The sequence below is a fragment of the Oreochromis niloticus genome, linkage group LG20 (assembly GCF_001858045.2).
Source record: "Oreochromis niloticus isolate F11D_XX linkage group LG20, O_niloticus_UMD_NMBU, whole genome shotgun sequence".
In the NCBI taxonomy this organism is placed as follows: Eukaryota; Metazoa; Chordata; class Actinopteri; order Cichliformes; family Cichlidae; genus Oreochromis; species Oreochromis niloticus.
In genome coordinates, this window is record NC_031984.2 from 25,680,607 (window position 1) to 25,708,578 (window position 27,972).

General features: G+C 40.7%; 2 protein-coding genes across 6 annotated transcripts in view; both read right to left on the reverse strand.

The window, feature by feature from the left end:
• Positions 1-1,502: 1,502 nt before the first annotated feature.
• Positions 1,503-11,882, reverse strand: borcs6 (BLOC-1 related complex subunit 6). Of its 4 annotated transcripts, none has more exons than XM_013271094.3 (7): positions 11,792-11,882; positions 9,252-9,880; positions 8,669-8,855; positions 8,282-8,464; positions 5,400-5,563; positions 4,791-4,874; positions 1,503-4,398 (listed from the first exon to the last, which is right to left on the reverse strand). In XM_013271094.3, exons 2-7 carry the CDS (start codon positions 9,867-9,869, stop codon positions 4,273-4,275), a joined length of 1,362 nt encoding a protein of 453 aa, XP_013126548.1. In that variant the 5' UTR covers positions 9,870-9,880; positions 11,792-11,882; the 3' UTR covers positions 1,503-4,272. The 4 variants fall into 4 exon arrangements, with proteins under 4 accessions (XP_013126548.1, XP_013126549.1, XP_013126550.1 ...); XM_013271095.3 differs by having other exon boundaries at positions 9,252-9,877; positions 11,792-11,881; XM_013271096.3 differs by lacking the exon at positions 11,792-11,882 and adding an exon at positions 11,112-11,762 and having other exon boundaries at positions 9,252-9,877.
• A 5,692-nt stretch (positions 11,883-17,574) lies between these two features.
• The window catches only part of sema3h (sema domain, immunoglobulin domain (Ig), short basic domain, secreted, (semaphorin) 3H), a 53,027-nt gene continuing 42,629 nt past the window's right edge, over positions 17,575-27,972 (reverse strand). Inside the window, exons 10-18 of one of the 2 annotated variants that reach the window (XM_005478371.4) lie at positions 26,414-26,558; positions 26,113-26,202; positions 25,701-25,830; positions 25,509-25,597; positions 24,448-24,489; positions 23,746-23,903; positions 23,054-23,115; positions 22,688-22,830; positions 17,575-22,597 (exon numbers count right to left, since the gene is read on the reverse strand). In XM_005478371.4, the coding sequence (XP_005478428.1) occupies positions 22,145-22,597; positions 22,688-22,830; positions 23,054-23,115; positions 23,746-23,903; positions 24,448-24,489; positions 25,509-25,597; positions 25,701-25,830; positions 26,113-26,202; positions 26,414-26,558 (1,312 nt within the window). In that variant the 3' untranslated portion in view covers positions 17,575-22,144. The remainder of the gene's footprint in view (positions 22,598-22,687; positions 22,831-23,053; positions 23,116-23,745; positions 23,904-24,447; positions 24,490-25,508; positions 25,598-25,700; positions 25,831-26,112; positions 26,203-26,413; positions 26,559-27,972) is intronic. The other variant, XM_005478372.4, reaches the window with a different exon arrangement.

Genomic DNA, 27,972 nt, shown 5'->3' on the forward strand with positions numbered 1-27,972 from the left:
TATGTGTGTATATGTAAGCATTTAAACACTGCAGAGAGTACAATTAACAGTAACAGTATTGTAGAAATTCATTTCACCGAAACAATAACGTGGCGCACAGTGTGACGTCAAAAAAGGCGCACACCTTTGACGCTGCGTTTTCTCCGTTTTTCTTGTCCACACGTAAATGCAAAAACGGAGTTTTCGAAAATATCCACCCTGGCAGGCGTTTTTAGAAATCTCCGTTTTCAGTGACTGAAAACGCCGTTTACGTGTGGACGAAAGGTGCAAACGCATAGAAAAGTCTGCGTTTTCAAAAATACCCGGGTACGTGTGGACGTAGCACTGGGCTCAACGCCACATTTTCATGGTTTACAAAGTAAGCAGTAAACGCAGTACTCCAGACAAGCTGCAAATTTATACACAGTCTTGTGAAAAAGACTCTGTGCTGTCCTGTGAAACCGAAGTACACTTGATGATCCAAGAGCTTGTACAACCATCTTTAGATAGTCTACAGTAATCGTTTTCTGCATGACTCTCACATAGAGGAATTTTGTTCCACTCTTCAATACAACCTCGCTTCAGTTCACCAATGGTTTGGTTTTATGCACAGCTCTCTCAAGGTCCTGCTAAAGCATTTCGAAATCTGCAACACTCTCATCAATGGATGGCCGGGTTGTTTGGGTTTTTTTTCAGTATTTCTTTCACATGTTTGTTGCTGTGCTTCAGATCATTGTCTGTGCATGACCCAATTCTAACATTTGACTCTAGAATACTTTGGTATACAGACGATTTCATGGTGGACTGCAAAACAAGCCCAAATCACCACCCCTCCACCACTGTGCTTGGCAGTAGGTATGGGTAGGCTGTGGTTGGATTTCACCAAACGTGGTGCTGTGTATTATAGCCAAACATGTCCACTTCGATCTGGTCTCTCCAAAGGACATTGTTCCTCAAGTCTGATTGGTCTTTTTTAGTCATGAACTTTAACATTAACATGTTAACTGAGGCCTGTAGAGTCTGAGTCAGAACATGGCAAGTGGCTTTTTAACCCTTCACAGACTGATAAACAGCAACAATTGCTTCTTTAAGATTACTGCTGATGTCTTTCCTCTTCCTCATTATATCATGCTTATTCGTGACCATGTGTGTTTTCTTAGCAGCACATGACTGCTACTTACACTCCTAAGTCCTCTTGCAGCAGTAAAGATGCATTTTTAGTCACAGGACTGTTTTAAACAGGACAGTAACAGAATACTGGAGGTGGTGTTCTAAAAAAAAAAAAGAAGCTCCAAATGTTTGGGGTTTTTTGCAGCTTCTGTAAATTTATTTTTCAATAAAATATACAGTCAAGACAAAGGGTATCTAAATCATTTTAGTTACAGAAAGAGATCATATGTACACAGGTGCCTCTGATTGTAAGACAGAATTTAAAAAACAAAACAAGAAAATGACATTTCCTCTCTTACATCACAGCTCTATGTCTCTCTTGCCTCAAATATCTATCAAGTCTTCCAGTAACATTTTTTTTTTTTTTTTTTTTTTTTACACTCTCCTACAAAACAGCATTTACATCTTTACACACATGTACTGGTATACGTCAGTATAACTGAGGGAACCTGGATGAATATTAACTTTACTATAAAGCTTGAAATTTTAATAACATTTCCTGGCTAAAACCCTTTCCAACAAGGTTCGAGGGACGTAAGAAACCAAAGAGCAGTTTTACACAAACAGCCATCATAACCAATTGAATGTATTTTTTGGCTTGATCTTTACCGCACTGATGAAAACAAGTGCAGAGCGGCATAGAGGGGCACGTTTTGCAGAGTTAATGCACTGCTCCGAGTTCCACATCCACATATGACACTTCGTAAAGATGTTTAAAAGTGATTTAATGGCTGAATTAAGCTTCAATATGATGTTCAAGATTAAAATGTATACTTACCTTGCTTACAGTATTGCTCAGGCAACATTTTAGATTAAAAATGACTTCAGTATTTGGTTTAGATCAATCTTGAAGCACTACTGACAGAAATGTATGCAGAGTCCAGTGTAAGACAACCAAAACAAGACTCCTCATTCCAAATGACATCTATAATAAGGTTCGCTCTTAGAATGAAGATCTTGAACACATACTCTGATCTAGATTAATCCTACAAGTGCAATTACAGCAGACTTTTCATTAAATTAAGAAAGGCTGGGAACAACAGCCAGGCGACGCTGGCTTCATCGTTCGGTAAATTAATAAATGCTTAAGTAAACCACCTTAGCTCACATCCACAGGCCGTAGCTCTTTTTTGTTGTAACACTGTGTCCACTGTTCCTATGCTGACATTATAAAAAGTTGCACAACAGTTTATCTGCTGTCTGAGTAATTTCTCTCCGACCCTTCGATGCAATCAAAAGCCAGAACTGTGAATCCAAAATTCAATTTTAGCATTTGATTTTCCAGGTTTCAAACACATTTATTAAATGCAAAAGTAAAACAGAAAACTACAAAACCTCCAACTTTAGTCATTCACCACGTTCAGCAGCTGATTTAAGTCCATAGCTGGCAAAGCCCCCACAATCATTCTTCAAGAGAAGTTTAATGGATTTAAAATGTGTTTTTGAATGGAGCTATTCTAATGCATAAATCATTTCTTTAAATTGAGTGAACAGGAACCTAACCAAACACGATACAATTAATGACACCGAGCAGTGTTTTCGTAGTTACTCGCCTGGAAATAAAAAGACTTTCAACAGCTTCAGATTTCACTGGAAATCAATCTTCGCTTTTTGTTTTTTCTCGTTAGTCTCAGTTTTGTTTGGCTGCAGTGGTTAATTTTTCTAAGTGGTTTCAGTCAGAGCTGCATAGAGTGTAAAGTGTTTAAACCTTGGAAATCGAGTTGTCACAATGTGCACATGAATCTTGTTTTATAAAATCACAGCCACATTGAGTCACGACTATAATCATGAGGGGGACAGACTGAAAAAAAGAAGACTGCACACTGATCTGAGCCCTTGGTTTGTGTTTGATGACAAGATGAGATGTTATCTCTGGCTACAAGTTATGGAAGCATGTAAGTCATGAATTTTACTTAATCCAGTCAGTCTCTTGGGTTGCTAATGTAAGCTAGCCAGCTGTCTTCAGATATCAGGCTGATGCCGTCTCTGCACAAACAGTGCTAACGAGAATGAGATCAGACATTCAGCCCTGCGTGTGCTCAAAGTTAGAATGCTTCTATTTTTAATTTACGCACAATAATGCTGCCCCTTGATTGTGTTTTACAATTTAGCCTATCAGATGCACTTTACTTAGTTTTACAGTTTTATAGGATGTAAGAATTTAGGTTCTCAAGCTCTGATGCAGCTGAATAATGAAGAATTAAAATCAGGAGATCAACGTCACTATCCAGCCCCATAAATGGCATCTAAAAGTCAAAGGAAATTAAATACCTGAAGCTGTTAATCTTATATGTAATATTTAAAGCCACTGCAAAGGCTGCACAACATACGTTTCCAGTTATGTACTCAACATCATCTTGGACTGCACTGACAGAGTACGGACTGTACTGGTTCCCAGTGACACAAAATTTCAGTGTTTTTGAACAAGCACGCATGCTGAGGAAACTGAAAACACAAAACACGTAAGGACAAACAGACATGACACAACTGTAATTTAGCTTGCAGTGAAAGAATCTGATCCTTGTTGCATAAGATTAAAAAATAGACTTTCTGTTCCTGTGCAAAAGTCACCGCCTGCTGAGCAGTTTTTATTGCCTCTCCAGTGGCAGAGAGACGGAGAACGAAACATCACCTCCATGTGGGGAACAGAGGTTAGTGCAATCTGAACCAAGCAGGCTGGACGGAGACCAACTCACTCCTTTTAAACGGTGAAGTAAAAAAAGAAAAAAAAAAAAAAAAGAGCCCATTTATCCCACCTTCTTTAAGGATCTGTCCATGTGCATGTGTCCAAGGTACAAGTGTCTCTAAAACTGGTTAATTTGTGAGATTTTGTTTCTTGACAACTTGGATAGCGTAAATGTTGTGAAAGGGAAAAAGCTCAGCCTGAAGAGCGAAATAAGCACAGTTCATCTGAGATCTCACAACACAAACATGAGGAACGTGTAAGCCAGTCCAGAGGAACTAGGAGTGCCGATAATCCAACATGCCGAGCAGCAACGGTTCCCGGACTCCACGGGTGTCTTCGCTGCAGTATGTGTGTGTGTGCTACCTGCACATGGGTGGGTTGGTTGCACACATGCGCCTGATGCTTGACCTTTGCATCTGAGATGTTGGTTTATGGTGTTACTTGCAAATTGCCTCTAGAGTGTCAAGGGTGCGTTTGATATCGCGTATCTGCGTAGCCAGGTTGTGTATGGGCTGCATGGAACGATCCAACTCCTCGCAGCGAGCCATTAGTGTATACATGCCCTGTGGAGGCAAAAACATGGACGACAGAATTTATCAGAAAAAGGAATAATTTGTACTTAACAAAAATAATGTGAGGGGGTTGCCCACTGTGGTCCTGATTTAAGGTTTTTCCTCATTAACAGTTTTTTTTCAGGTTCACAAGTTAGGAATGCCGTCTGTTAAATCATATTTCTGTAAAGTGACCTATCATGTAGCGACTACAATACAACATCCAACCCATAAATGCAACTCGTGTCCAAGGAAAATCCAGCAAAATGACATGATCTGGGCTATCACTATTATTTAGCTAATAGTATTAAAGGTTGCTTGCTCTGGTGGACCCAGCAAACAGCAATCTTTACTTGTCAGGTTATGTGAAAGGAACAGACACAAAAACACAAACTACATTTCACCTTTATACTCATATCTACAGACTCTCCCAGGCTGTCCACGGAGTCTCTGTAGGTCTGGATATATCCCACACTCAGAGCTGTCATCTGCATAAAAGAGCGGGTTAAGAGAGAGATTAAAGAATAGCACAAAAACAAAAGGGGAGAAATAAAATAGTAACATAAAACATGAGGACCCTGTAATATATCTACATATACCCTCAGCAGTGCTTTTACAGGGTTAGACCCCTTTTTGCCTTAAGAGCTGCCTTAACTCTTAATGGCATAGATTCAACAAGGTGCTGGGAACATTCATGTCAACATAAAAGCATCACAAAGTCGCTGCAGATTTGTTGGCTGCACATCCATGATGTGAAAGATGCTCTTTGGATTGATATCTGGTGACTACAGTGAACTTGTGATCTGAGGTGTTGATGGAAGGCAGGAAGCTTTCATGTTGTTTATGCCAAATTCTGACCCTACCGTCTGAATCCAAAGCAGAAATCGAGACTCATCACCAGGCAATGCTGTTCTCAGCTGACATCTGTGACACCCATACACACCTTAAACTACTACGTAATACATAGACTGCAATGACGTGTACGTGTTACACTTCTGACTACTAACACTCACATTTTGGATGGTTCCATTGAGGCTCCGCATCATCACCTCCACACTGTGTGCCACTTCCTGGGTGTGTCTCTGAAGGTCCAGAAGGACGGTGGGATCAATGGGTGGTATATCCGCTGGTCGCCGTGTCAACCCTCGACTTCGGTAAATAGGACCCGAACAGTCCGCTAGTGAGAGTCATCATAAATTAGATATACAATATAGAATAGCTAATATAGAATATACTTTTTTAGATAACCCATTAGCAGAATTATCTATAAAGTGTAAAGTTATGGACACTGGTGGAGGAGATAAGCATATGCCTTCTGGCTGAAATGCAGTGAACCAAATTCTAGTCAGGGTGCAAAATTAAACTATAACTACAGTGAAGAAGGAAAAAAAAAAGAAACACTGAATAAAATGAAACATTTGTATTTGGTAGTTGTTTTAAAAAGACTGTTTCTCAGAAATTGAAACAAATTATACACTTAGCCAAGAGTGCCATGAGTAATTAAACCTTGGATTAAACAAACCCCAGTCAATAAATTGGAATTTAAAAACAAAAACAGTTTCAACCTCTGAAAAGTTTCTGTCGGGCTGCGGCAGGACCTTTAACAAATCCCTTCAGTCTAAACAAGGTCTGTGCGTCATCAATCTTAATTGAATCAGCAGGTAGAGAGAATGAGCTGCCACAGAGGACATATTGACTGTGGCCCTGTGTTTAAATTGAGAGGCCAGTTTAGCTGACACTCTCATCCAGGAGGGTTTCTGAGTGAAGGGCAGGGGTTCTGTGTCTTACTCCAGCAAAATCTGACAAGACGGATGGCTGCTAATGCACAAGCTCTGCTTGGGCGACCTGCTGAACCTACAGAGAAGATTTAATTTCTGAGACAGCGGCACACGTGTGGCATTTTGAGGAAAAAGAAACAAAACTTTTCCTCCTGGGGTTGGGTCTCCATCGTCTCCCCACAGCTCAGACTTAGGCTAATTTAATCACACAGGAAAATTGGAAGATGAGGAGAGGGGAAGAACAAAATCACCTTTAATTATTACGCTTATAAAATCTTATGCAGAGAGGACTCTGAAGGGAAACAAGCACTGGTGGAGGGTTTCACTAACCAAAAGTGTAACTTTTAGAGATTTTCCACACTGTTCTCAATGATATGAGCATAAAGCTTCATGCAGAAACATTTCCTGAGCATGTAAGAGAATCACTAAGACAGGCTAAACCTGATAGTGTTCACACACAGTGTAGAGTATCTACATGTTAGAATGGCTTGTTGCTTCATGTTGACACCATTACTGGCATTATTCACGTTTTTAGCTTTGCTGTATTTCATCATTTGCTGCAGTAAATGCAAAATATTTCTGTGGTAACTGAATATGATGAACAATTTCTGTCTCAGAACTGAAAACTTTCAATTTTGACTGTTATATTTTTTAAAGTGTTGTTTCAACACTTAACTACTCTTCAACTGTAACGATCTGTATATATGGCGCACTTCCTAACTGAATGAACACATCATCCTTCCTTGAGTCAGTCACATGATTTTTCACTCAATCTATTGAGACAGAAAGTAAAATAAATAACTAAAAAAAAATAGCGACTACATGAATTGCTTAGCTTGTACCACATTAACATTGTATGATAACAGCGAACCAGTCAACTTCAGCTACTGCACGCTCGGAGGAAAAATTATACATTTATTAGAAATGTGCCGATCGATAGGCCAGGGACCAGAAAAGGATGATTTTCAGCCTTCTCTGCTCTGACGAGTGCCAGCTGGTGAGACTCGGGAATGTCCCATGCATGAGTCGGTCTGGTTTATGCATGGGCAACACATGCACAGCGACGCACACGAATAGTCCTGAGCACATTGACAGCCATATGCTACCATGTTGTGGAGCATGGAAGCTCTTCACTGTGAGTGAAGACACAAAGTTTGCTAAAGTAAACTGTAAGGGGGATCAAACCTAACCAGACACTTATATCAACCACACCCAGCTGAACATGGGCATTATAAAGTAGCTAAGAAAGGAAAAGTCACCAAAGCTAAAACTACTCAGAGCTCTGACCCAGCAACCTCAACATGAGCAATGCCTCAAACCAGTAAAACCTGTAAAAAAAAGATAAAATGGAATTTGTCTGACAGTTATTCTTGTTACATAAATCTGTTGCACCTGCCTTTGTTTGCCTGAGGTAAAATCTACTATCAGAGATCTAACAGCCAAATATTTTAGTGAAATCAAGCAATCATCATTATATGTTAACTGTGCCCACGCACAGAGCTGTAAACTATACAGCTTAGAGTCCACACTCATACATCTATCACCACATCTGTCTTTACTGTGGAATTCTTTTCTCAAGCAAATCTGAGTTGCAAAGATCAGATTGTATGCATTTGATCAACTGACATTGAATGACCCCACAGGCCATTAAGGGATTCATGTAAGCCGGTTCATAATAGGATAACCAATCATGGCAATTAATTTGCTTAAATTAGTACCTCAATTCCAATTTACTTATTATGGTCTAAGCTATGCATTAATGATGACTAGTCGCTGACTGGGCGTGTTTGCCTCTGCAAGGAGGAGCAGGCTGTAAATCTTAAAGAAGACAACTGTCACTGCAGTTCAGTCCCACCAGCTATACAAATACCAATAACCAGTTGAAATGCCACATTCTACAGCGGGAGAGTACAAGCAGTCATGAAAGAGCTCTATCTACATGTCCTCTACACCAGCACAAACTGTATGCAGTCCACACATACAGTATGCATGTTTCTTCTGTTTGCACTTAGAATAAAAAACTAATACAGAAATACAAAATGTTTTCATAATTTACAAAAAAAAGGGGAAAAAATGTGTTTGAATAATGTCAATTATTCCTCTGACTCTTTACTCACAGTCACTGCAGTCCAGACTAGGCTTGGAGCTCATTTTGATCTTCTGCTCGAGGTTTTTTGTGATGAAGTTAGTCAGGTCTCCATCGTGACTGACTGTACCCTCTAGTTCCAAAGCCGAGGAGATGGTGGCCCTTCGGCCCTCTGACTGGCCACTTCTGCCCCCTCCTCGAGCCCCTGAACCACCTGCAACCAATATCAACAACTTGTGGTTACAAAACACTGTCGATAGTCAGTAACACAGTTCAACGTGGAAGAAAAGCTAAACAATGGCACAAATTCCACTTCTTTTTACTTCACTCTGGTGCTTTACAGAAAAAGATTTTATACATTTCTCAGTTTAGAAAAGACACGAAGAAAAAGCCAGACCACGGGAAGATGCACATCTACCTCCACACGCTTGACTAATTTCATCCAGGCTCTTGCTGTCCTGCATTCCCCGCACATTGCGAACCCAGACCTGGGCCATGATGTGAGGAGGGCAAGGGGTATCATCTGAAGAAAGAAGAGGAGGTGGAGGAGAAGAAGAGGTGGAGGTACTCGGACCAGGGGCTGAAGATGAGTAGCGTTGTGAAGACTGGAAATTTTGGAGAACAAATAAAAAAATTTAAAAAAAGTAGAGAAAATTTACTGAACCATGTGGAGCTACACATATCTCCTGTCGTTTACAGTGGCCACGCTTTTCTTTGATAGACGGCTTCTTTTCTCAATTTTAGGTTTATTCACTCTAAAATAAGGACAATCATCTTGTCAATCATTGATAGTCAGCACGCTGCACTTTATTTTAATCCTACTGAAATTTGTCTGAAAGAGGTCATGTTCTGATGACTCAGCTACATTTATTTGCGCTGGCTTTAGTTCTCATTACATCTGCTGACATCATTCTCTCTTCCTCCTTTACCCTCTGCTCTCTTTGGTACACACAATCTAATAAACCTGAAATGTCAGAACAATAATCCTGCACTCCACTCACTTCCACCTTTGTTCTCCTTCCGGCGCGCTGATTCTCCAACTTGTTTTCATTCTTCTCATCCTCCTCCACATCCTGTTTCTCTGTCTCTCCATCTACATCCTCCTCTTGGCTGTTGGAGCCTCCATCTGCAGTCTCTGCTTCTGTCTGCTGCCTGTCTGTGGTGACTGGGTGTCCTTGCTGAAACGAGTCTTTGGACTGCCTGTGCAATGCTGAGTCCCACAGAAGAACTGCATCAGCAGGGTCCACAGTCTTAGAGGCTTCATCAGGAATGTCTTTGTCTTTGGATCCTAGTTCTGTTTCTCCTGTGCCTGTCACTGTGGGGAGGGAGGGGTTTGCCTCCTCAGGGCTCTGTAATGATAAGCTAGAGGTTCTCTCATTCATGTCCATCTCTGTGTCCAAGTGGCCTTTCCCATGGTGAACTCTAGTTTCCATATTAGCATCAGCATGGTTTTCTGTGTGCATGTGGGACTCATCCACAGATGCCTCCCCGGTACCTGGTACTCTACTTGAACATTTCACTGAGACCGGAGCTTGAGGGCCGTTCTCCAGTGCAACAGGTGTCGCTACCCCGTTTGCCGTTTCTGGCACTTCTGTGCCAATCACAGGGGAGAGACTCATCCCTCCGCCTGCTGATTACAAAGAAAGAACATTACTGGAAACCTGGAAGTGACTCTACCTTTTAAATCTATAATTAAATTAACTGGTTTTACCATGAGCTAAAAGGGTTTTCCCACATACCAAAATAACATTTTTTATACAAACCATTTTTTAAAAACATCAACACATCTCATCCCCTTATCCTTCCTTAATCATCAGCGCTAAACACTAAAGTACATTAGAAAGGATTCCTCACCTAAATTAGAAAACGTTTGGTCAGAAAATTAGTAAACAAAGTCAAGAGTCTGACCAAGCATTCCATGCCATCTTTTGCTACAGTATTGAGTATTCAATGGTTTGGCCAGATCTTACTTGAGAAACACGAGTCAGGGGGTCAAATATCCATCAATAGGGCCTGATGATGTGGGTAGAACCTATGAATTCTATCCAATGGATTACTTACATATACAGCAGTAAAGGGAATTTTCTAGATTTTTGAGCACATGGGATGCAACAGAAAGGCACAGCAAACAAAAGTTTGCATACAATCATAATGGACATGAACGTCACATTAATTTTGGGCTTTTAATGATCTCCTTGAACTGGTCTTTTACCAGAGTGGAATGATTCCACAACAAACATCTTTAATAACTTCAAAATAGAAAAATCGAGAATTGGGTGTAAAAATGTTAATTTCTTTGTGATTTCTGACCACAACTGCACATTATCAAATGTAAGTAAGAATATAGTAACTACATTTTGCCACGTAGCCGAATAATGGCAGCTGTTTATGGTTTGTCTTGATCACTTCGATGCATCAGGAACATCGTTCTCACCACTCCTAAAGCAGTTCTCAAAACAGTTAAGGCATTTCTCATAACACTGACTGAACTGTGCAAAAGACTAAAACAATCAAAAGTTTTTCACGTCAAACCAAGCAAAGTCAGTCGATAACTTCCGATCTGTGACCAATGAATATTGTAGGGTGATTATTGCTGTGTGTGTAACTGGCCTTGCTCCTCCCTTTATAGTTGAAAAAGCTTTAAAACTGATATGATTTAAAACACTAAATCTATGCCAGACAGCATTAAGGTAAGTGAGTGATCTGAAGATCTGACTGTCAAAAGTGTTAAAAACTGGTTTTGATGAATCAGAGTCAAATGAAAAATGCATCAACACAATGAGAAATTGAAGTATGTGTAGAAACAACAGCAGTGCGTAGAAACACAATGAGAAATGCTTAATGTGAGTAAGGACACTTACGTTACTGCTGTAAAGAGAAATCTCTAAAGGCACAACCACAGACAACAGGAGAGGAGTACATCGACTGAATTCACTGACTCCTCTACAAAAGCAGAATAAGTGAATAATGTGGTTGGTCTCCTGACCTCTCATATGACGTACAAGACAATGGAAACAATTAGACTGTGAGAAGAAGGGGACTGCTGTGAGAATTTTCCAAAGATTTAAACACGTCGGTGTTTGCTGACACACTTATGGATCATAACAATTTTCCATAAAGACTGAAATGGCGTCATACTAAATGGTTTAGCTCAATACTAAGCTACCTTAGTGTTCATATTAGCTTACATTTCCAGATTTTAAGACAGCAACGCCCGAAAACTACGGTGTGACAAACAAAGAGGAACTAAGAAAAAAACCCTGACAAGCATAACTGTCTGCCAGCGCTGAGGAAGTTGTCGTAGAGCTGTCAGAGTCGCCTTGCTAGCTCCCTTTCAGCTGCCAGTGCAGTTAAATGACGTTAGCGCAGCGCGGCTAACATTAGCAGTCCAGGCCTCCAACTCCCAGAACACTCACAGCTGGCTTTTATTGTTTGACACGGCTACATCAAAACGTACAGTTAGTGCTAACCTTCGCAGTTACCTACAAACAGGCTCATACAGCAGCGCTACAGAGCTCCGTTAGACGATAAAAACACTCACCTGAGGAGCTTCTATCCTGACAGATGTAAGCAACAACCGAGTCCGATGAAAATATCCTTCCGCATCAAGTTCCGAAAAAAATGTTCCGGCCTGCAAAAGGCATCATTAAACAAATAAACATATATATAAATTTTTAAAAAATATCTGTCAGCACGACTTTTTGGGTTTAAATGTGAAAAATAATTTGTAAAATTTCATTAAAAAATGTCTCAGACTATCCTGTTATAAAACATAAAGGTTCTGTTACTTCTTTGTACTTTTGTTTCTATTTAATCTGTTACTTAGATACTTTGGTTTAGTATGAATGGCAGTGAGAGATGTCTTTATCAGCAGGACAAGCTGTAAAATGTATCAAAATACAGCAACACATTTTCCACATATGTACAAATGGACCACAAATGTCTTTGTCAGGCAGATTCTGGCACCCCTGCTTTAAAGAAAAGCGGTTGTGTTCTGAGTGTTCTTATGTTTATCAGTTTATCAGCATCATTTCGTTCCTACATGTGCTGAAACTCACTAAACCGTTTATCCACATGATAATCCTGCATTTCTCTATTTACCCCAACAGATGGAGACAAACACCGCAGGTCTCCAGCCTGCAAAGAAACTTCCCCGACTACAAGCTACCTGTTGGTGATTTTCCTCTGCCAAATACAGATTGAGGTGGACCCTCTTTTACCTGTAGTTATGGCCTATGACCAAACCACCCCAGTGTTGTGGAGCTTTAGCAACTAAGCAAGAAGCAAGTCCACTAAAATAAACTGAACAATAGCAACAAAAACTGAAATGTTGGTTACCTTGAAGGTGCAATATGTATTGTAATGTTCATGCCACATAAGCCAAGTGTCAGCATGGTTTGGCTTTGTACTTCTCTTCAGTTACATATCTCCAAATCTAGTGTAAATAGGCAATCATGGAAAAATTTGCACCACTGCGTTTGCTCTAAGCCTCAGTTTAAAAAACCAAACATTGGTTTGTTTGTTTTTTTGAACAATATTGGACATAATTTTAGCGGATGGTGAAATAAAATTAGTAACTGAGGATAAGTACAAAGCCAAAGGGCCCCCAGTTTTGCCTGGTTGCCTACACTGGAAGTCAGGACAGTGTCTGTGGCTTCTTAAATCTTTAAATGTGGTCAGAAATGACAAACACTGCTGCAGAGGAGGAGAGAGGAGTCAAAACCACACAATCACCACATCTGAGGATCTCGTATAATTTCTAATCTAAGCCATCCATCCAGGCCAGCTGCGTCCTGTCTCTTGGTGAAGATTCAGCTGTTTTATCCAATTTTGTTCTTCTCCTGATGTGACAAACATCAAAGCCTGTGGAATTTACCTAAAGACTAAAAGACTTCAGAAATAAGCCAATATTCAAGGATTTCCCAGTAGAGCACTTTGTAGTCACTTTGACTGTTTCCAGGTTTTGTGTTTCTTTTTTTTTAAAGCTATTAATGCCAGTGAAGCTATTTTAGCATATTAGGAACTGCCACAAGAAAGGCACCGTTTAGGAAAACGAGGAATAAAAAAAGCAAATTGAAGGCACATGGCTTCACACACATGTGGTTTTTGCATAATGAAAGCTGGAGACTGCATGTTGCACAAATGAAAGTAAAAGCCTGTAAATCATTATCCCACAAGTCACAGATATTAATTACATCCATACTCAAGGGGCAAGATAACTGTGCTCTTCAGATGACTTGAATTAAATCTGCTCTTCTTCATGTGAGGCAATTTCTGCTCACGGCAACCAAAACTGCAGCTGAATTTATCTAGTTTTGTTCAGTTTAAACATAAACTTTAACAGGGTAACACTTTAAAACTGTAGATGAAAATTATATATCCACCCATCGCCCCCAACTGGTTTTTCCTTCCAACTGTTGCCATGTGTTTGCCCCTGGGAGTTCATCTGATTGTTGGCGTTTTCTCTGTATTATTGTAGGGTCTTTACCTTATAATATAAAGTGCCTTGAAGTGACTGTTTTTGTGATTTGACTATGCAAATAATTAAATTCATGAATTCATAGTTAATTAAACATTTTCACAGTTTACAACAGTAAATTGGTTAGCAGTTTAATAATTAATTTGCAAACCAATGCAAACATCTGGTTATGAAGAAGCAAATGGTGCTTATAAAACTTGGTAAACTGTTAACAACAAACATGGCTGGATGGTTAATACACTTGCCATGAACACTTCATTAGGTACACCTGTTAAACTGCGTTTTAATGTCTAATCAGCCAATCACATTGCTGCAACTTGTAGAGATGTAGAGACTTTCTCAAATGACCATCTCGAGGGTTTCCAGAGAAAAAGAGAATATCTGTTCTCTGGCTGAAAATGCCTTGTTGATAACAGGGGTCAGAAGAGAATGTCCAGACTGCTTTGAGCTGATAGGAAGGCACAAAACTCACACATTATGACCAAGGAATGCAGAAGAACATCTCTGAATGCACAACACATCAAACCTTCAAAAAGATGAGCTACAGCAGCAGTGGGTGCCACTCTGTCAGCTAAGAACAGGAAACTGGGGCTACAGTTTGCACATGCTTACAAAACTTGGGCAATAGGAGACTGAAAAAATGTTCCCACATATGATGAGTCTTAATTTCAGAAACAGCATGAAAGCTTTAATCAGTCCTACCTTGTATCAGTGATATAGGTTAGAGGTATGTGGGGGATAGTTTCTTAGTTACCTGAGCAGAGTTTAAATGGCACAGCCTGTCTGAGTATTGTTGCTGACCATGTCCATCCTTTTATGACCACAGTCAGTGAAGATAACAATAAATTCTCTGCATTTTAACATCCTCCACAGTCACCAGAGTATAAAGCACGTGGTGGAGCTGTGTTGTGCACTGTGTTGGATCTGAGCCATGAAGAAATGATACAGCTCTGAAGACAAAAGGAGGTTCAACCCATTACTGGCAAGGTGTAACTAATGAAGTGGCAGGTGAGTATAAGGTTATAACACTCATTGTGAAGCACACAGGTGAGATGTGGCTGGCATTTATCACTGAACTGTGAACACAGAGACCCCGTTTTGTGTTTCGTTTCTTCCACAGGTTAGTTACATTTTCCCTTGTTGTTCACTTTACCTTCAACTTGCTGTTATTGAGACGCCAACAAACTAGTCGAAGCCGGTCAGGTTTAGGACAAAATGAGAACTGAATTAAAATATGACTAGCTTTTAGTGAGGCACTATAGGGCCAGGGATCCTACAAGGGTGCTTACAAGCCCATCACAAACATGGACATATTTAAGTACAGCTGTTACATAGGAGAGAAATTGTGGTCTTTGGGAGGCAGCTTCAGAGCATTTTGGAAAGTGGATCAACTAAGTGCAAGACAAAGTAGAAGACATAATCAAACAGAGGCATCTGTGATAATGTCTGCGTTTCCAACAACCGTGGTGTCTTTAGAGCTCCAGTGGAGTCACTCCAGAAAACCATCGGTGGCAGTTAGCTGGAAAATTCAATCTTAAGCCTGAGCAGACAATTTTATTCAGCATGAGAACGTCACTGAATGGGATACTGTGGTGAAGTGCACAACCCCCTTATTACACCTAAAAGACTCTTTTATGAGCGAAATGGTGAAAAGACGTCTTTCTGGTCACCAACCAATTGGGGGGAAAGCCAGACGAGTAGATGAGTCATTCTGTGTGGCAAATTCTAAAGTTTCCCCTTCTGAGACTTTTTTTTTTTTTTTAAGCATGCACTAGTTTTTGGTACATTTCCCAAGCATGCTGTTTTTATTGAGCTCTTGGAGGAAACAGCTAATACCAATAAATGCAAAGCCATTTATGTCACCACATGTCTCATGTCTTGTCACCACATCGGTCACACAGGGAGTCTAATTTGCGTGTGGTGGTTAGCACTGTCGCCTCACGGCAAGAAAGCCCCCCATTCAAATCCAGTCTGGGGTCTTTCTAGATGTCGTTTGCACATCTGCAAGAGATCCTCATACAGTTAGGCTAATTGGGGATTCTATATTAACTGTACATGAGAATCATGCATTTCCTCTGCTGGTTGTTCACTGTGGTGCACTGTGCACACTCTGCATGTGTTTAGTAAAGCTTCACAAATTCCTTATCAGCCATGTGAAACTCTAATATGGCACTCTGAGCTAAATTCTACTGACAGCATGCTGATATGCTCACACTGATAAGACATGCTGACAGTTATTGATCAGTGTTTTCCATCATCAGCAACTTATGTTTGTGCATAAGCATGCTAACCTTTTCAGCCACTGTCACTGAACGTTTAAGTTTTTAAGTGGTATACAAAGCACTAATTTTGCCATGACAAAGAAATGTCGGAGGTCATTCCGGGTCATATGTTATATGTCTTTAACAAAAAGAATGACACTTTATCTTCTAGATCTTGAGGTATTTCACTGGGTAAGTCAAAATTTGTGAAATTTTGAGCATTTGTCCTGCTGGGAACTAATGACAGTAGAAAACAGTCCTTGCTGGGAACCAACCAACCAAAGACCTTGCAGCAGGTCTGAAGACTAGACTGCAAAAAGATTGAGGGATTATTATCCTAAAATTTTTAAGTTACTAACTAAAACATCTGAAAAATTAACTCAAAATTGAAACAAAAAAAACTTCAGCTATTAAGTTAAAATCTTGAGACAATTTTGACTAACAGATGTCAAAAAAAAAAAGTTTTTGTTGTTCAGAAACATAAAAGAGAGCCAAACTGATATTCTGTACGTAGCTAGGTTGATAAAAAGAATCTTAACTTTGCTCTCGGTGTTTCCTCTGCTTTAAACATGCAGTGTTTGAAAGGCCACACAAGAACATAAAAACTTTTGTCTAAATGTTTTGTTAGAAGATGAAGTCATATCAGAGTGAGTTTCAGCTGCTTGCATGCCAAAACAAAAAGTGTTTTCTAAAAGTTCCACTTCACAGAGTCCTTCATAGGGTTTTTGTTTTGTTTTGTTTTATAGCATGACGTGAGTAAATTGACACGATGTGTTCGAAAAGACTGTAATCGCTGATGATAGCCAGATGATCCCTTTTGCCTTTAATGTATAGCCTAATAAGAAACCAAATGAAATATAATTATGGAATCACAACTTTGTCATCCAGTAGAGGTTTGTAAAAACCCTGGAAAGAGAATGTTTATTTCTTAACAAAACACAGGATTACAATAGACTAACTTCATATAAATGCACGGTTCTCTATTTTCCTAGACTTTTTTTTAACCAGTAAAGAGTTCTTGACCTCTCTGTTATCAGAAGTTTTCCAAACAGCAGAAACAAGCAAAGTCAAGGATGTTGAGCATGACTGGAACGCATCTCTCGCCAATCAGATTACTCAGCATACCAGTTGTTTATCACTTGATGAGAAACTAGTGTATGTGGTCGCTTTGGCAGAGACAGATGGTGATTTGGTATTGAACGGTATGTTACTGTTTTGGAGTGAAACCGGTGATGGACAGAATGCATGAAAAATAGCATAGCTGTAATGAATGCCTGTAATACAACTATGCACTGCTCAGTGTCCAAATCTGCCCATACGCTTCTAAAGGACACGTGTCCTAAAAAGGCTGAAAAGCCCTGGGGTTTAGGACAGGGTTTAGATGATTTTCCATTACTTATAATTGACCCTTGCAAACTATATAATTTACAAGTAAAAGCTTTATATTGCAAACTTTGTAAAACAAAACCACCGGATAAAAAAAAACGCTGAAAAAGAAAGTGCAAAGGTGCCCGTGTTGGATCGGTGTGTAGCTCAGAATATGGATATTTTTTGTATAGGCACACTAAACCACAAGACACAAGCTCATTTGAAAGCAGACCTTTATACATATTTACAAAAAGAAAAACAAAGTCTCTGCACATGAGAGGAGATCCACTGATGACAGTTTCATTCTGTCTGCAGAGAAGTCGTTCTGGAAAATCACAAGAGACGAATGTTGGCACTCAGATGTAAATACAGCATAACAGAGTGAGGCCATTGTAACGAACGAGCAGCAGCTCTGCACCTCATCTTACAGGAAAAGCATTAAATGTTTAAGATGGTCCTCCATAAAAATGTCTCTGAGCTCTGCAGAGAACTTTCAGCAGAGATGGGATTCGACATAAAATATACACGTTACACATTCATATATATACACACAATATCCACAAGGCAGGGTCATTACAAGCACAGTTAGGTTTATCTTTTTAATGTTTCTGGATCTCTTGAATAGTAATTCAAACAAACCCGGAGAGCAGTCGAAATCAGCAAGAAAAATAGAGTTGAAAGCTTTGCTTTGTTAGACTGAGGGTGTGTTTTCTTACTGAGCAGAATTCAAGCCTATATTTACCATCTGCATGGGTCTCTGGGGTAAAATGTCCATTTAACACATTGCAGTTTGAGAGGCTAGCTGCATTGCCACTATTTTTTAACCTTTATGCTAAGCTAAACTAGCTAGTTAGTGACACTTGCTTCATTTGACCTGATTATGGCTCTATTGCTCAGCTCTATTAAATGCTGTTATGTATTGTGATTTGCGATTCTATCGTAGTTTCTTTTGCAGTAATGGATAGCCATTTGTCGTAAAATATGGGCAGATATCCTGCATGTTTTTTTTAACAACAGGCGTGCACAACAATGGCTAATTAGCCATTAATTAGCTTTAAATCTGTGATAGAATACATAAGTGATTGTGGTGTTAGCATTCAGCAGCTTCAGTGGCAGTATGCTAACTGATAAATGATACAATATTATGTGATGAGAAAGCTACAATCTCTGGCCCTCTTCCACAGCGTGACTTTTATGCTGTCTTCCTTCCCTCACCCCCCCAACCGGTCGCCACTGCCTGAGCCTGGTTCTGTCAGAGGTTTCTTCCTGTTAAAAGAGTTTTTCCTTCCCACTGTCACCAGGTGCTTGCTCACAGAGGATTGTCCCACTGTTGAGATTTTCTCTCTAATATTATTGAGTCGTTACATTAGAATATAGAGCGCCTTGAGGCGATTGTTATGCTGATTTGGCACTTTAGCTAAAACTAAATTGAAATTGAATTAATCAAAGCTTTAGTCCTGTTATGATGATTATTTGCCAGCTCTGGACATAAACAGTAAAAGCCCAGCGACATATTTCAAATTTTCATGGGCGCAGGAATCTGCTGGAAAACCAGCTGTGTGACCGATCAAAATACTTTACCAGTAAGCTATTCGACTCTAAACGACTCTAAACAGCAGCTTAACAACAGGCCAAATCCTGATTTCATTTTAGATTACAGCTGCAGGGTTACACTCTCTCACACACACTTTCATTTTTAAGAATTGGCTGCGTGACACTTGGACAGCTGCTCAGTGTCACACGCTCCCTTATAAACGAAACTCAGAATTAGTTCAGTGCTGTGACTTCTTTCATGTGGCCCGAGCCAAGAAGCAAAGAGCCAAGACACCAAGAAGCCAAACCCATATTAATTATCTGTGGGCTCTCTGTGCTTTGTGTTGTTCTGGTTTATTCTTCTTAGAGCATCAAAAAATATCTCGAATGTATTGCAGAGTTCCACGTTTGGAAGATTTAGTGGCACAGCCCCTGAACTTTCTGTCAGCTACTCTAAATCTGATCCCATTAATGTCAAATACACAAAAAGACACACAGATCCTTAAGCACATAGAGAGAGACGAAGCATACAGCTATAAGAGCAAAGAGACTGGGATCCAGCAGGACCCAGCATGGTATATATTACCGTCAGTAATGTGTGCTCAGCATCACCACTGCTGGATGATATTAAATCAGGGAAAACTTTGAGGCTGTTATTATTGGGCTTAACCATGCATGTAAATGCTCGTTCTTCCAGTATAGCATATAAAATTCGATTAAGTTTTAATTTAGTAAGTTTTCCCTCTGTCCTTTAGTTACACCTTTCTCTCTCTATGATTTAACTGGAACTCGTGCCATGTGATCCACACACAACAGCAGTACTGTTGAGCTCAGGCTTGATGTTGGAACTTTTAGTCTGCATCCAGCGTTCTGGGAAACATCAACAACGAGAAGACAAGCAGAAAAAATATCATATTTTAAATGCACATTTAGTTCCCGCTGCCTCAGACTGAAGCAGCGCTTGCTTTAGATGCCAATACGATGGGCAAGATTTTAAAAACGAAAATAAAAACACTTCCACTGGTGAATGTGGGAAGGTACATCAACTGGTAACAATCGGACATCAGACATACGTACAAAGACAGAACAACAAAGACACTCATGTCAAAAAAAGTATCACAACTCCTCAAAGAAGTAGTCTCACACCAGATTAAAATAATAAATAGCACAAAGAAGGAAGTTAAATAGAGATGGAAGTAGCTGTGTTCGTTTAACATTTTAAGAACAAATCACAATTTACTGCCTCACAAAGTCACTCAAATCCCGCTGGCCAGAGTCCATTTGACGCCAGTCCTGTTTAGCACTTTCTCCAGTTCCAGCTTGGTATAATAAAGGCGTCTTTATGATCCGCTGGGCCTGCTTCATAATTTACAGTCAGATGCCATTACCAGCTGGGGCTGCAGAACCTGCAATAATGTGCTCCACTCTTCTGTGTTAGTCTAATCCACTGAAATTCACCAACAGGTTGAGAAACATGCATTTCTGTACAGTTTTCTTCTCGTTCGGTTTACAGTTTGAACCTCTTGTTCATGTTGTAATGAAAATCTTTTAAAATTCACTCTCAACTTCTTAAACGATAACCTAATAGATGTTGAATAGATAGAAAGCTTGAAAGCGCCCTACTTTAGACCAGCGGACGACACTCAGTTCTGAATATCAAAGCGGAGTTTCTGTTGGAGTTGGTGTTCAGACGTGTCTGCACCTTTTTCCTAAATTTGTACAACGTCCACATGTGGGACTCCAGACACACTCAACCAACACTTTAAACAGCACGGAGCATTTTTTTTCCTTCTTTTGTTCACTTTGTTCCCACACCTAACCCAAACCGCTCTCTGTGTCGTGGCACAAAACCAATGGCAGCTTATGCCCGTGAGTCTTAACCGAGCCAGCATTGCAGAAGCAAACACTGAGGAGAACATAATGGAAACATCTCCTGTAGCGGGTCTGCACGGCTGCAACACAGAGCACTAATGTCCTGGGAAAGCTGATCTGTAACCTCATCAAAGCCGTCGCCATGCTTTTTCTCTGCCTTTCATCTCCATGGTCGCAGTCAGTCATCTCGTGGTCAGACCCCACCTATCTAAAGAAACCAACAAAGCCCTTACTGCAGGGAAACCGCCTGAAGGATTATATGTTATATATCCATTAAGTGAAGAAAATTAAAACTCATCAGTGCTATTTGCTGCTGCTCAAAATAAAAATAATCAAAGTTTCTGCAGAGTTAAACTGTTACCTTGATCGCTAACAGCTTGTTTTGGATGTTTTAGCCCTTTTCATTATGTATCACTGCTGTACATCCTAAGTTTTAAGATGAACAAACTCTTCACTACAGAGAACAGTTTGACAGCTTTCTTTTTTGTGCTGTTTCATTGGGTTCCAATGACATTTGAATGGTATTTGACAGTCTTTCAGCAAATACATATTTGCCCTTCTGTCAACTTCTGTTCTCTTTCCAACAACAAAGAAGCAGTTTGAAAATTAATTCCTCTATGCCGGGGGAAAGAGTGTCCTTGAAATTGAAGCGCAACAATTGTTTTGCAAAGTACTTGGGAAAAAAGTACTTCTTCAACTTCAAGAACATGACTTTGAAAAAAAATGTCTCTCTTTCCACATGACAAAATAAATAGAAAGCAGTTTTTTGCCTGGAAGGTAGGAAATCAATCTAAAAAACATCTGCTCTGTTTTGAGGGATAGCTGTGATTCCTAATTAATGGGCAAAAACATGCAAAACCACAAGTATGGTCCTTTTCGGGACAGACGGATGATTTTTCCAAATGCTTAAAATCGACTTCTGGAACGAGACTCGGATTTTTGTTTTTATTTTTCTCTCTCTCTCTCTGTAGAGCGTCCAAATCCAAAGAATCCATTCAAATGTCCTTGTCATGACTCAGAGTCAGTCAAACTTAGGGATTTGGGCATGCCGTTTATCCTTCATTCAACATGCGATGCAACCTAAGCCTTTTCATTCATACAGTCATTTGTCCCAGTGAAACAGTCCTTGCTGTCCAGATCCTGTACATACTTCAGTCACTCGTGTGTAGCTTAGCTTGTTTGTCTCTATAATGAAAGGACGCCATGTTTGTTTGTAGATAAGTGCATGCGCATGAAGTAGTCTCTGTACATACAGTATGTGTGTGTCTCAGTGTATAAGTTAACTGTGTATGTGTACATGTGTGCATTTGTGTGTGTGTGTTTGCGTGTTTGTGTGGTTGTTGAAGCCACTGAAAATCTGCCCTCCCGCTCGGGCACGCGTTCAAGCACTCCTCGGCGCCCTCTGCTGCGGCTTGCTCCTGCTCTTCCTCCCCGCTGCTCTTCCTCCGCCGCCTCCTCCTCCTCCTCTTCCCCCACCATGCTTGTGCCTCTCTTTCTCCTTGTGTGGCTCCGCCTTTGTGTCACCATGGCGATGGTGGTTGCGCGGAGGGCGGTATCCCAGAGCCTTGCAGTGCTGGCCGAGGTTTCCGGGGTGAATCAGCGCCATCACGTTCTCGTACCACGGCTGGGTTCCGGCGCTCTGATAGGACGAGCCCGACCAGGAAGCCAGGAGGCGATTGGCAGAGGGGCTCCAAACAGCGAGGCGCACGGTGACCGCAGTCCAGTGGTAGCCGTGCTCCTCCACCTGGCAGTGGTAGACCCCGCCGTGAGACAGCTCGGCTTGACGAATCAGGACGCCCCGCTCGATCACCACCAGCTGGTCACCAGTTACCACCTGACGAGAGATTTTTGGAGAGGAAATTTATGGCTGTAAAAGGGATTTGGAACATAAATGAAAGCAAAAGTGTAAAACGTGTGACTGCACCTGGTTTAGTTCAGCGCTGTTCTCTCCAGCCTGTTTGTACCAGGTCACTGCAGCATGTCTGGATCTAGGCAAACACTCCAGGTAAGTGCTGTTACCCTCTGCCACCATCATCACCCTCTGTTCTGCCTCCACCTGCAGCCCGGCTAAATTAAAGAGAGAAAAGGTGGAACGGGTTAAAGATATTTTACATATGCGATGGCCTGGCGACCTGTCCAAGATATAGCCTGCCTCTCGCCAGTCTCAGCTGGAACAGGCTTTAGCCCTCTGAAACCTTACTGAGGCACTGGTAGTGCTCCATAATGGGGCCTGAGCATAGTTCAACAGGTAAAGCAAAGACCCTGAATGGAAACAATGGAAGCTGCTCACCTCCCTGTCTGACACACTGAGTCAGTGGATCCTCATCCTCTCCTAAATGACGAGCATTCCTCCTGCGGACAAGCAGAAACCACAAGCTTATGTTAGACAGAACGGACAGCAAGTGAGAGCAGCACTAGGGGAAAGGTCACGCATTTTGGGGTCACACTTATCATGCCTATATGCTGTCAACACAAACAATGCCAGTAAGAAACATAGTTTTAAATAGCTCCATATAGCATTGTTAATTTGACCTTCAGATCAATCTATTGACATGAACTCACTCTATACTCAGAATTCATTTAAAACTTTTCGAGCTATCGTGTTTAAAGACAGAACGACACACACGCAAAACCATGACCTCCTTGGCAGAATCAATTTGCTCACTGGGGCAAAAGTCAGGATGTCATCATAAACAACCTAATCATAGAAATTATGGCCAGTTGTGATACTTAGTAAAGAAACAAAATATTAATCATGTGGAAAAAATGCCTAAAATCTAATCAGAAAAATCTGAGCTTAGGTGTAACTTGAACCATGTTTCTGACTATCAACAAATGTGGTTTAAATCAAATTTGGGAAGATTGATTCCACATTGGTTCTTTTCATAATAAAATAAGTTCAAGTCGTAAGGGGGAAACTCAATCTGCTGTAATGTTATCAGTGCTGTCTGGAGCTGGATAGAGCTGGTATGTCCTCCCTACCTGCGCACGGTCGGCATATAGGGGCTGCAAGCATGTCCGTCCCAGGTGCAATAGGGGTCCCTGGCCAGGCAGCACTCAGCGCAGGCCTGACCGTACAGCTCACACTGGTAAAGGGCCAGCTGAGACACACCCTCCTTGGAGCCCACAAACAACCACTGCTAGAGGAGAGGGGGTGGGTGAAAGATTGAAATAGAGATGGAGGAGAAAACAACGATGGAGGGGGGAAAGCAGAGACAATGTGGGAGAGCCAGAAGAGAAAAACAAAGGGGCATCAAGTTCACTCCCCTGCAACACGGACACTTTGACAGTCACCAGAAAAAAAAGCAGATTCATCTCCACTCTGTGAGTCACAAATCCAACTCAAGCTGTAACAATGTCAGTGGCCACAGAGAGTGTGTGTTTGCATGCGGGGTGGAAAACAGAGAAATGTGGCGATGCTTGCTTTTTATAATCTTCATGTGTGTGTGCGAGCTGCGGTTTCGTTTTCTTTTTTCCCCCCTCATGCCAAACTGTTTTAATAATGCAAGGTGCATTTGTGTGTGAGCATCTCTTCATTATTGCTCTGACTGAGGTGAGGTAACCATGGCAACTGGTGATGAAGCCGTCCTTGGAGACGCAAGGTGGAGAGACGAGTGAGAAGTGCGATGTTACCGTGTGTGAGTGCGGCAGTTTGGAAGTTTGAAAGCGAGTCTCGTCTGTTACCTTTTTCTTTGAGAGTGCCATGGCTGTCACCGGTGATTTGTGCTGTGAAGGAGACGGGAAAGGAAAACTGAGAAACACACCAGGTTTATACTGAAGCAAAGATAACAGATAGATAGATAGGGTTTTACAAAGCACATACTTTAGAATACAGAGCAGGAAAAACACAGTCAGGTCTGACCACAGATATCTCAACCACAGCATTCAGGTTGAACCCAAAGTTTTTTTCCTTCATTTTGCTTTTTGAACCCAAAGCAGAGTTCATTCTAGACCAAAATGTGGATTTTGTGAACTGTGATCTTCTCTTTTTTGGTAACTATGTCCAGCTGCAGTAACTTGGTCTTGGTAAAGTGACAAGCTTTAACCCTTTAAATCCTGAAACATGAGATAATTGAAAAAATGGAGCATTTATTGAACCTTCTGATTTAAAAATGTTTTTTAATATTAATATGCATAAACTAGTTTTCATTTGTATCATATTTGTTACATCTGGAAAATTTTTTGTTCAGCTCATTGCTTAAATAAATTGCACAACAGATTTTTAAGATGTAGAAGTCTAAAAGAACTCATGCATCAGATATGATACACTAGGCATTACGTGGTTAAATAAAGGTATTTAGTGCATTGCATTTAAATATATGCAGTACTTTAGTGGTATAGTATGTGCATAATTATCTTTGCATTAACCAGAGCAGAATGGTGTCTTTGCACGCATGCGTTTTCTTACTGTTCAGAGAAATCCATGCATTTCCATTCATTTCCATATGGCATGGACAGATATGGAATTCGTCACACTGTGTCTGCATGCACTGTTGTCGCGCAGGCTAATTTGAAAAGTCTGTGCTGCATTATGTTGTGACAATAATGTACATTTGGATCTAGTTTTGAGAGGTAATTGAATTTTTTTTAATGGAGCAGGAATGAATGGATGCAGCAAGAAACGCATAAAATGCATAAAAAAATCTGTAGATAATGAGCTTTACTACAAAATAGACCAGCTCTTAACAAATCTGAGTTTTTTAAGGTTTCAACCTGGTTTTCCTTGCAGAAAAAGCTTGCAGTACCTGAAACACCTGCATCTGCTCCAGAGTGATCTCCTGACTCTGGCCGTGCTCCCTGTGCAGATGGATTGCTTTCATAACGAGTCCTGAGTCTAAAGACAAAAATAAATAAATAAATAAATCATTCACCATATTTAATTATGAAAAAACACTTTAAAATGCCAGAAACACAACCTTCAACATCACATGACCTACCTGTACCGATGAACAGGACGTCGTAGGTGCCATCGACAGCCTCCACTCTGTCCACCAGCAGTTTGGTGAACTTGTAATGAACACCCACCCTGACCAGGAGGGGTCGCTCTCCTAGCGGCAGGACATTTTCCTATAAAAAAAAAAAAGCAAGAATGCATCACATTAAATGTGAAATCTTTGACTAATAAATTTGTTCAGCCAGTCTTGCTATTCATCATTAATACAGCAAAGGTTTCATATTCCCTGTGATGAAGCGGTGCCCTGTTGGCAAGGACTGCTAATTTAATTTCCTATGTTCACTTCAGAATTTAGACAGAAATAGAGAGGAAAAAACGGCTTGACCTGCTGTAAAATGCGGCAATCTAATTAAGCTAAACTGGCTTAATTTAATAAAGTGAAATATTAGCCAAACCTGCAGCAGCGGATGAGTCCTGCTGAAGAAAATGACGTCGTCGGGATATTCTCTGGTCGAGCTATAGCTTCCATATGTACTGCTCGGACACTGACAAAGAAAGAGAGAGAGACAGAGACTGAGATCATAATGTTTCCAGTATTTCATTTTGAGCATTCTTATATGGAAATTAAGCACAATTTTGCAGAATTAAATGACCCTCCATCAAAGACAGCATATTATTGCGAATATGTTACCTTGGTAAAAAAAAGTCACCTGGAGAGATAGCGGTGGTATCTACCAGTTTTGAGTATGAACTTACTGTTCCTGGCCGTGGATAGGGCACCTTGCCTGTAAATTCTGCCCATTTATACTGAGGCCCCTCCTTATGCAGGAAGTTCCCTTTAAAGGCTCGAACCACATCTTCCATTCGGTAAACACACACCGCTGAACCGTTCAGGATATCACTAAGGAGAAGACAAAAGGAGAGCAGATTCAGACATCAGATAGGTCTGAAACAGAGCATACCTTTGATTACTTTACTTGATATACTGCAAAGGTCTTTAAGCAGTAAAAGGAGTACTGTATTAGGAGCTGTGACTCATTGTGGCTTTTCAGCTTGAATGCATCAATTAAATGAATGCGCTCCAACCCAAAATCCAGCCTGGGTGAATGTGCTGCTTTCAGCACATCGGTCCCCACTGTAACACATCCCATCCACTGCAGTTAAGATCACACATTTCTGGAGGATTTGTGGCAAAGCACGCCCGAGCTAGAGATTCCAGCAAAGCAGAAACAGAACAGATAGAAAGGCCATGTTATGCATTCATGTCAGCCTCTAAATTGTGTTTTTACAAGTTGGGGGTGTCACCTTTACGCTTGTAAATTTTCCTCTTCCCTATTCTGTTTTGTTTATAAGTGGCTTCCTCTGGAAGCTCACCTGCACAAACATTCCTCCACCTGAGCAGACCTCAAGCTTGTAATAAATGTGACAACAAGGCTATCAGTGGGCAAAATCAATTAATCTAATCGGCTGTCTGATAAATTATGAATCACAAACAATTAAAAATAAAAGCGGAGAGCAAAATAAAAGCAAAGAACTGTTAACACACTTGCACTCATCACACACATAAAAACCAGCACGCGTGCAGTCGTTACTGTACCAGAGAGACAAGTCTCCTTTCAGAAGGAATGACCTTTTTGCTCTTTTCCAGTTCTGTGGTTGCGACCGCACCCTTGGTGATGCTTTGGATTTCTGTTCCCTGCTGAGATTCCACACACTTTCCAAAACCCCAAAAAACAGACCAACTCCCTGCTCCGCCATGCCAGATGCCGTCATACTTTTGCTGCTACTGTGGAGCTCTGGCGTCCAGCTTAGAAACTGTGTTATTCTCTGGATATCTAACATCGTCAGTGGAGTGGAGAAAATGAGAAAACGCAGCCTTTTTCTTTTACTTTAGTTAGGCTGCTCGCTGGATCATTTTTACTAGTTTTTCAGACAGAACCTGCTTTTTTCATGTCTGTGTTTTTTCAGCAGACATCTGCGTGAACTTTTATGAAAGCCTGTCTCTTCGGACATCTGCCTTTTTTGAACTAACAGCCTTTGATGGTCTGAAAGAATATTTTTGCTTCTTCCCTATTATGTCTGTCTGCTTGACATGTATGCAATTTGTACATTTCCTAGACTTTAACAGAAAGCAGATCTCCTATGGACTGCTTCATAGTAGCCGTTTTATAAAGGGTATTTATTATTCCTTTTTTCAGTCATGTAAGCTAAACATGGTCAAAAGTTTCAAATAATCAGGCCAGCAAATGTACAAGTGATCCTGCAAGCCTTACTTCTGGCTCTTTGTGACATCATTGAGAACATATAAATTGGGA